Below are 10,899 nucleotides of genomic sequence, written 5' to 3' on the forward strand. Positions count from 1 at the left end.
ATGTGGTGTTCATTTTTTTCCTGACCTTTTCCTTCAGCCTTCCCGAAGTCCTTAATAGTACCAGCTCATTTAAAGCCTCCCTCCATACAGCTATATTTAGTTTTCTAGTGGTTTTTAACGTTAATCAATCATAGTTTTAAACGATAGTGTCAATATCATTTTTTGAATTCACAGTAAATTATGCCGCACCTGACCTTCACCACCCTAGCGTTATTTGTATCCACTCCTAGTTTGCCATAAGTCTTGAACTAGACCTAACATTGATTTTGAGATTGTGATACTTAAGTGCAGTTGAGTTTTACCTTGTCTTGTTTTAATCTTTTATTACCATTGCTTGGTCTGGTCTTTTGTTGATGTTGTTCTGGACTTACACGACACTTGCCTTTGATTTGCGTGCTTGTGCTATTATATCTTTGTCATCTTCTCTTGACTATGCCATTTTCATGACTTTGTCTTAGACCAATTGTCTTGCCATGTCTTGATCTTTTGTGCTGACATTGTTTAACAATCTTTGGTGGCACTTTCTTGACCTTCACATGGCATTGTCCTGATCATTTCCTATGTTGTCCCAACATTGTCCTGATCATTTCCAATATTGCCCTTACATTGTCCTGGTCTCATGGCTTTGTCTTGACCTTTCCTTGGCCTTTTCCTGATCATGTCTTCAACGTGCCTCTACTTTGTCTAAATATTTACCTGAAACTTAAAAATGTTAAAACTCTTAACTGTTTACAGTGTCCTATTGAGCATAATATGAGATATGTCGCTTGAAACCATTACTTGGTCAACCTGTGTCACTTCCTTGTTCTGACCTTGATGTGGTGACCTTGACCTGGTTTGTTACAGAGTGTTGGACTACTACTGGCAGAGAGGTGGAAATGCCTCCACAACAAGTACTGTACTGGCAATGCTCGGGGAGAGGTCAGAGTTCATGGGAGCCATGGCAACAGATTTAGAAAGCGAGTATGTCTTTATATTATATATATATATGAAATTCACTAGAAATTAGCGAATTTTTAGAGGTTCTAATTAAAGTTGACAACAACAAAATTATTGACAGTTATGCAAAGCCTAGCAATTCTCATAATTACATAGATTCTTTTCTCTAAACACACTAAAATCAACATGCATTTTGATATAGCTTCTTCATTAATTAATATACTTGGTGATTCAGAAATACAAGATACAAGATACAAGATACAAGAAACTTTATTTAACGTCGCATACAGGTAAACAAGGAACATTAGCTCTCGAGAGCTATTATTGTGACAAACATATGTAAAAATAACAATAACATATTATATAGCAAGTAAAGGGAGATAATCACATATATCAATGATAAAACAGTAATAGTCATCACAGAAAAAGAAAGTATACATATCACAGGTTTCTAAGTGATTGGGAGTCCCCTACCAACAAAGGCCCCCGGGATATATATATATAAATGGTGTTAATATATGAAAAGCATTAAATGTGATCACAGTAGTAGTATTCAGAATAGATAAATAAAAGACATAGTTAATAGTGAATGAATACTTGTATATCACACAAGAATAACTTAGGACTTAGGATTAAAACACTATGAAGTGGAATATACATACAATGCTAATATAGCAAAGAATGAAAATTGACAGAATATACACTATTATAGTGTGAATTAAAAATGTTACCGAAATCAATTAACAAAACAAATAATACAATACAGTGAAAACCTACCATACTATGTTTTGTATAATTTTGTAATTTATACACTTAACTTTCACAACTGTATATATCTCGATGCGTAAGGCTATGAATGCAATTAACATATTTTAAAAAGCAGTGTTCGTCATGAAGTTGTTTACAAACTAACAACTCAATTATGTAAACAGCTCACAAAAGTGATATTTTTGAAAAAAATGCATCTTGACTGGACTTGATCTCTGAGGCAATGTTACGTCAATAGTCTAATGTAAGTGTTTGTGACCAGATATCTCAATGGTCTATGATAAGTGTTTGTAAACAGGTATCTCAGTGGTCTATAGTGAGAGTTTGTAACCAGGGATATCAGTGGTCTGTAGTAAGTTTTGTGTCAAGGTATCGCGGTGAACTATATTTTTTTGTAATCAGGTATCTCAGTTGTCCATAGGTAGTGCGTCTGTTACTGTTCGTGACCAGGTACATGTAACTCAGTGAATTAGACTTAGTGATTGTGACCAGGTATCTCAGTGGTTTATAGTATAATTAGAGTTTGTGACTAGACTATAAATTTCGACCAATCAGAATCCTCTGTATTGTTGCTAATGCAACGAAACTAATGCGTTCTTAATGGAAGCACTGTGTTAAACAATACTGAAAATAAATCTATACTTGATAGTGTTCTAAAATATATATACAACACAAGAAGACTTGTTTAACTAATTAAAACAATCTATAAATTTTGTTATATATAGTCATAAATGATAAAATTACTGTCCTTAAACCATTATGTGATTCTACTGATTGTTATATTTACATTGATGTTTTAATATTATACACCTAAGGGATTAAGCTTTGTATGCTGTTTTTACTGATGGGTGCAATAAAGTAAAACATAAATGTGCTAAGTTTGAATGCTTAGTGTTCTGTGGTTTAATCTGGATTCTTCTCGAGTGGATGATATGTGAACGGTAAAGGCCGTTAGAGACTTTTTGTCTGAAACTCGATGGGATGAAAGATTTACACATAGAACACTGGCAATACATCTTACACATATGCTACATTATCAAAATCTTCTAGCTGAATTGCCTCATTTTATTTTTTTCATATTTTGATGTTGTTGTATCCCTTACTTTTTATCACTCCTACCAATGATATATATATTGATACTAAATGGTTCTATACTTCTAACTACTTCATGCAACAGCAGCAGGGTATGAACAGGGGGCACTAATGACTTGCAAAACAAAAAACAAAAAACAATTGTAGCAATTTCTCTGTTTAATATATCATTAGGGCATTGCACGATTATACATCGTACTGATTACGTATGCAAAGTATAATAGGAATCCCATTAGTAGTTCCTTCGTTTGGGTGACTTAATAAGAAACGGAGTAAAACCAATAAGTCCCCCACTGAGTTGGGGGACTTAATAATAATAATAAACGGAGCAAAAGATCGGATAGTATTGTAGTTTCGTTTTGTTTTACTATATATAGCTTTTTGCTTTAACTATATACATACCACACGTACGAGATAAAAAAGAGTTCGCTGCGCTCACTATAAAGTATTCCTTAAAATAACAGTTCAGCTAAAATGATTTTAGTATTTGCACTGATGAAATTGTTTTGTGACTTTTCAGTTTTCTTAGGGAGAATTTGAAACGTTATGGAGTAAGATTTGATAATGCAATGGTGTGTGAACCTGAAAGTCGTACCCCTGTTTCCATGGTGATTATCAACCAATCGAATGGATCCAGGACTATTCTGCACTGTGCCAAGTAAATAGGATTTCTGTAATATCAATTCACCGTACATTAGTTTATTCCCTGTGTATTTCTTTCAATTTCTTTTTGTGTTTTTCTATTGTTCAAGTGTTCATCGGTTTCCACACACAAAGAATACAAATGTCCATATAATTTTAACAAATAAAATCAATAACTAGAGGACATGTAAAATTGATTAGTATAAACATTTAAAAACGAAATTTTATTCATACATTTCAAACTTGAACACAAGATTAAAATTTGAACCAAAAGGAATATTTTTGCTTAATTTTAACTTCTTTTTCAGTAATTTACCTGAGGTTACTTTTAGTCATTTCCAAACCTTAGATCTGTCGCAGTATAAATGGATTCACATTGAGGTAAAGTTTATTTTTTTTGTTGATATGGAATTATACACTAAGAGGCAATTGATTTCTTTAAAAACAAAAGTTTTAAATCAAACATTTGCATTAATTTAATGTAATGTGACAATTTGTATATATTGTTCTAAAACGGCATATTAAACAATGTCCCCTTATAATTAACATCATATAATAATAATTATATATCATATATAATTCCTATTAAAATCCTGAAATATCCTATTGGCTACTGATAGGCAGTGATATACCTTAACACATTCAGGCGAGACCAGCAGTACAGGCCTACGATCAAATAATGCTTAGAGTGGTGCAATACAATGAGACAGCCGTCGACAAGATCAAAGTGTCACTGGAACTGGAGAAACCTGCACGTCCAGAGCTAGGTTGGTAGAGTTTTCTAAAGGTCTTTTCTGGAATTGGGGTCATCAAAACAATATCAAAGAAAATGACTGCCCAACAGATTCATGTGTGCGAATGCCCCTTCACAATCCTGTAACCTATACCTGTTGGTAGCACATATTTATAGAATTTTTATATGTTTTTATCTTTCTGTCCGTAAGTGTGTCCTGTTTGGTGTTTGTTAGCTCAAGACGAAATTTGTTAGAGAACTTCAAAAAAGTTGAACTTTCATTTGCAATGTGTATGCTTTACGACAATCATATAATTGATAATGACATTATGCACAGATGCATTTTCATCAATGTATCTGTTTTGACACATCACTGAAGTAGAAGTAAATTTCTGTTAATTTAATGACACTACATATATCATGTATTCGTCAATAGAAATTCATTTCATGTATATATTATGTTCTTTCCAGACACTCTCATACGTTATGCAGATGTCGTTTTCATCTCTAAGGAGAAAGCTGCTGAAGACCGTTTGTGTTCTAAAGAGGATGCTGTGCGCGCCTATATAAAAAAATGTAAAGCTGGGTATGTCTATAATTATAAACATTCCGAGCCTAACTTAAAATAAAGCCATTTACTAACAAACCAAATTCTGCAATAAATATATATTTGTACCTAAGATGATGAAAGTTCTATAATCATACGTTTGGTTAAAGTAGAATTACCATGAAGATCCCCTTGCTAAAGTTTGAAGATGACATTGTGATGAAACCTTGTCACTTTAATTAAAATTGTTTTATTTTCGTACAAGGGTTAAAAATAGGAATTTGTTGGAACGGATCTATAGAAGCGAAAGGGCAACCAACCAACCAAACAAATACTGAGATTTAGGGATCTATCTGTCATAGCTGGAACAGTTTAAAAGATTTAAAAGACTTCCCTACTTTGGGCTACAAATGTGCAAGACATGATGTTGTAGAAGTATTCAATAAACAAGTGTTGTCTATGACAGAATGCGTCCGACTCCTCTAAAACATGGCAGTTCAATTTCAAAAGACATAGTACCAGGGTACCTAAACAATTTTAGCTGACAGTTGTCCAATGCTCTATTTCATCTATTGCTTAGTTATGGACAGTTATCGATGTGTATAAAACGTGAATCCTGACAAAAACGTACACGTATAAAACATTAAGGTTTGTTAATTGTCGTCCTGTCGGGGCGAAGGGAATAAAGAGATAAAAATGATACTAACTGTGACAGTTGTTTAATCATAATTTCTTGCTTGGTTAACAACGTTTTTAGTACAAAAGTAATATATAATCTTGTATTCGAATGCGTTATTCCATTACTTTGTAATTTAATGTATACTAAAGTATATGATATGAATGCGTTATTCCATTACTTTGTAATTTAATGTATATTAAAGTATATGATTTGAATGTGTTATTCCATTACTTTGTAATTTAATGTATACTAAAGTATATGATTCGAATGCGTTATTCCATTACTTTGTAATTTAATGTATACTAAAGTATATGATTTGAATGTGTTATTCCATTACTTTGTAATTTAATGTATACTAAAGTATATGATTTGAATTTGTTATTCCATTACTTTGTAATTTAATGTATACTAAAGTATATGATTTGAATGTGTTATTCCATTACTTTGTAATTTAATGTATACTAAAGTATATGATTTGAATTTGTTATTCCATTACTTTGTAATTTAATGTATACTAAAGTATATGATTTGAATGTGTTATTCCATTACTTTGTAATTTAATGTATACTAAAGTATATGATTTGAATGTGTTATTCCATTACTTTGTAATTTAATGTATACTAAAGTATATGATTTGAATTTGTTATTCCATTACTTTGTAATTTAATGTATACTAAAGTATATGATTTGAATTTGTTATTCCATTACTTTGTAATTTAATGTATACTAAAATATTTACATTTGCATGGCATTGTCACTATATAGCCTCTTTGAAAGCTGTGTCGTTGATGGTACTTTAATTACCATGCATCACGAGACACAATTCTTAGCGTATTAATACAACACTGACCGGAACTACAATATCGAATATAAATAAACATGACGGCTGCTGAAATATCGCTGGGCATTGTGAGATTTGACAATGTCATTGTAAATTTATGTGCAAAATAAAAAATAAAATAAAAAACACTTTTATTACAACGAAAACAAGACCAAGGTCTGCAATATCGTACAGAATGCACATCGGTTGAAATCACCAATACCGGCAATGGAAACAATTTTAACGCTCATGCAATTTATCAGAAATATCGTCTGTTACACTGCACTGATCAACAGGGGTTCGTTACAAATGTCTGAAATACACATATTCTATAGACCTACTGACACATATGTTACAAACCTACTGATATGAGTCATAGCACACACATTTGTAACGAACCTGTGCTCCGTCGCAAGATCACTCACTTCAAACGCTATCAGTTTCACGCGTCTCGCATCCTCGGACGGTTCCTCAGTTTCTGACGACATGTCAAATAACGAGTCTGTTATAGAATCTACCGACTGTTGTCAGGTTCCCATACAATCAACAAATAAATTCACGCCTGGATTCTTCACAAAATGAGCAAAGAGAAAAGTTCGAATTAAGTTCCAAAAATAACTCCCTCGTGGAGGGCAAGGTCGGATTTACGGTGTTCACTGTATTTGTCCATGCGCGAAATTTGTTCCGGGGAAAAATCGAAACAATTTCAAATCTAACTTTCATCTCAGAGTTCTATTGGTAACTTAAATCACCCTATAGACATATCATACGCAACTGTATTGATACTGAATTGTGAAATAAAATTGAAGTGTTTGTTAAAATTTCAAAGTACTATTTTGTTTGCCAATCAGCACGCGACAATACGCTGTTCAAACTATTGAACGAAATTGTGTGGACTGTCGATAAGGCTTGCATTTTTAATTTTAAATATAAATTATAAGTTAAAAGAACATAAGAGGCAGAGAAAACGTAAATATAAGTATTGAACTGTTTTTGTATGGCATTTATGATCTATTTGAATGACACAGCTTTGCAAGCAAACAAATCATAACGCGCGCTAGTTCAATGCTTAAATATATGATTTGAATGCGTTATTCCATTACTTTGTAATTTAATGTATACTAAAGTATATGCTTTGAATGCGTGGCTCTAGTAATTCGTACTTAATGTATAATAATGGAATATGTCCATGTTGTTGACAGAGCCGTGGTGGTCTGTGCCTGGGGTGACGAGGGAGCGGCCGCCCTAACTGGAGACGGCCTCCTATGTACCAGTCCTGTGTTTCCCCCGGACACACTGGTGGACACTCTGGGCGCCGGGGATACCTTCAATGCTGCTACTGTGTTTGCTCTGTGTCAAGGTCAGAGTGTGCAGGAGGCCATTAGCCTGGGATGTAAAGTGGCCGGGACTAAATGTGGGATGAAGGGCAACAATGGACTGAGGGATATTATATGGTAGTGGATCTGGTTTGTATGTGTGGTCTAGGTTTGAATATCATAAAGTGTAATTATCTATAATTTATTATAAAAACTGATCAGGATCTGACGAAGAAAGTTTTCTAACTAGACTTTACTGGAGATATTCCAAACCGTTTCACATCGAAGTGAGCTTAGACACTTAGAAAAGAAACAACAGTTTAAGCAGATTCAGTAACCGGGGGGAAAGAGCAACAGTGAGCGTTCGAACAATTGAAGGCTTACCAACATCACCACCTGTTCTGGGATATGCAGACTGTTTACTTCCCTTTGAAGTACACACAGATGCCAGTGCCAAGGGACCATTTCATATCAGGAACAGAAGGGAAAGAAGAAGGTCATTAGCTATGCTAGCAGAGGGTTAAACAAGGCTGAACGGAAGTACCCGGCTCATAAATTAGAGTTCCTGGCAATGAAGTGGGCAAGCAATAACAGAAACGTTCACAGATTACCTTTACGGAAATCGCTTCACTGTTGTTACTGACAACAATCCAATTACTTATATGTCCTTACGACAGCGAAACTGGATGTCACAGGACACCGTTGGCTAGCCGCGCTGTCATCAGCATGTCCTGTAATCGTCACACTGTAAAGTCTCCTCCTGTAATCGTCACAATGTACAGCCCCGTCATATAATCGTCACAATGTACAGCCCCGTCCTGTAATCGTCACAATGTACATGTGGTGGGGGTGGGGTTTATCTCCCATCTGGGGAATCATCACAGACTACGACGGACTTTGTTTCCACCATTTATTTAAAACAACAGCAACCGTAGCACAAACAAGACGTAACATAGAAAACACCCTACAATGACACAATAACACACATATAAGAGACTGACCCAATGTTTCACTGAAATATTACATTATACACCATACAATGTATTTATAAAGTATAAAACCTATCAAACTCANCAATGTTTCACTGAAATATTACATTATACACCATACAATGTATTTATAAAGTATAAAACCTATCAAACTCATTATATTTATTATCTGTAATTATACGGTAATTAATACTATATAATTTAGCTCCGTCACATATTCCATTATTATAGTGGCATTACTTGTAAAACTATGTGGCTCTATGGCCTATTTAATTGACTAATTAAATACTATCAATAATATACAATATCTGAAATACATTTTATCATTAATTACATTACCTTAATTAAACGTGAACTTACTCTATCATTCCGACAGGGGCTAGCTCCGTGCTTGTACACTACGTATACACAGGTCACTACACAGGTCTAACAGAATTCCATTTCACAATATTTCCTTATTATAACACATATGTAACACCCCAACTCATACCTGGTTCTCTTCTAAATCCTGGTATCAAAATGTTACACCCAGCATGGCTGCCATTTTCTTGCACACAGAGGTAGAAAGCATGCAGGTGAGTGATACAGTGAGGTGGCAGTCACATGACCAACAGGTACTTTACATAGGTCACAGGTCACAGGCCAGGTAAACATACACAGAAGCACATGGGACTGTTGACATCTGAACACATGGACAATGTTACCTACATGACAGTACCATACACCACTATACCATACAACCTATGACATGATTACTTTAAACATTACTGTCACACTTGATATACTATACACATATTATGGACATTACCTAATGGTGGGAGTTATATATTTTGTATGTATTTCTGTAAAAAACATGTAGTTAAAACTGTGAAACACCAGACAGGCTGTCTCCGCCACATACAGCCCCGTCCTGTAATCGTCACAATGTACAGTCCCGTTCTGTTATCGTCACACTGTACAGTCTCCTCCTGTAATCTTCACAATGTACAGTCCCGTCCTGTAATAGTCAAAATGTACAGTCCCGTCCTGTTATCGTCAAACTGTACAGTCCCGTCCTGTCATAGTCACAATGTAAAGTCCCGTCATGTAATCGTCACAATGTACAGTCCCGTCATGTAATCATCATACTGTACAGTCCCGTCCTGTAATCGTCACAATGAACTGACCCATCATGTAATCGTCACAATGTACAGTCTCGTTCTGTTATCGTCACACTGTACAGTCCCGTCCTGTTATCGTCACAATGTACAGTCCCGTCCTGTAATCGTCACAATGTACAGTCTCGTTCTGTTATCGTCACACTGGACAGTCCCGTCCTGTTATCGTCACAATGTACAGCCCCGTTCTAAAATAGTCACCATGTACAGTCCTGTCCTGTTATCGTCACAATGTACAGTCCCTTCCTGTTATCGTCACAATGTACAGTCCCGTCATGTAATCGTCACAACGTACAGCCCCGTCATGTAATCGTCACAATGTACAGTCTCGTTCTGTTATCGTCACACTGGACAGTCCCGTCCTGTTATCGTCACAATGTATAGTCCTTTCCTGTTATCGTCACAATGTACAGTCCCGTCATGTAATCGTCACAATGTACAGCCCCGTCATGTAATCGTCACAATGTACAGTCCTTTCCTGTTATCGTCACAATGTACAGTCCTTTCCTGTTATCGTCACAATGTACAGCCCCGTTCTAAAATAGTCACCATGTACAGTCCCGTCCTGTTATCGTCACAATGTACAGTCCTTTCCTGTTATCGTCACAATGTACATTCCCGTCCTGTAATCGTCACAATGTACAGTCCCGCCCTGTATTCGTCACACTGTACATTCCCGTCCTGTAATCGTCACACTGTTCAGTCCCGTCCTGTAAACGTCACACTGTACAGTCAATCGTTAATTAAGTCTTCATAAAGAGAATCTGTCGACGTATGATATTATTTTCAGATGTGAAAATATGTTTGTCATTTTACGGCCCCTTTACAGAACGGATAGATTATATTACTTAAAATGGTTTCAAAAATACTGTTGTATGAATTTCTATGGTATTTTTCAAATTGTTAGAGTTTGCAAAGAACTGACACCAGACCGATTCTTCGAGTTTTGACAAAATTTATTCTGCTAGATTTTATTTTGTCTAGAAATGTAAATAACTTGAAAAAGTAAACAACTTTTTAAATACGGGTTTCCTGCCTTTTTGCGATTTTCAAAATAAGCTGTCGACATTTATACATGCATTAAATATCGTTAAAGAAATCATTCTTTTAGTTTTGTTTTCTTTGAATAATTTCCATATAAGCCCTTACTTTACTTTAAAATCTCCAACTGTTTACTACGGTGGCTGATATGTGCCATCTCGTTGTTTCGTCTTTTC

The 10,899-nt window shown here is 35.0% G+C and overlaps 1 protein-coding gene across 1 annotated transcript; it reads left to right on the forward strand.

Moving 5' to 3' along the window:
- Positions 1-842: 842 nt before the first annotated feature.
- LOC110448126 (ketohexokinase-like) lies at positions 843-8,304 on the forward strand. The gene is made up of 6 exons (XM_021494189.1): positions 843-963; positions 3,320-3,457; positions 3,750-3,822; positions 4,088-4,208; positions 4,646-4,760; positions 7,423-8,304. Exons 1-6 carry the CDS (start codon positions 908-910, stop codon positions 7,676-7,678), a joined length of 759 nt encoding a protein of 252 aa, XP_021349864.1. The 5' UTR covers positions 843-907; the 3' UTR covers positions 7,679-8,304.
- Positions 8,305-10,899: the final 2,595 nt, after the last annotated feature.

Source organism: Mizuhopecten yessoensis, unplaced genomic scaffold (genome assembly GCF_002113885.1).
Source record: "Mizuhopecten yessoensis strain PY_sf001 unplaced genomic scaffold, ASM211388v2 scaffold3853, whole genome shotgun sequence".
In the NCBI taxonomy this organism is placed as follows: Eukaryota; Metazoa; Mollusca; class Bivalvia; order Pectinida; family Pectinidae; genus Mizuhopecten; species Mizuhopecten yessoensis.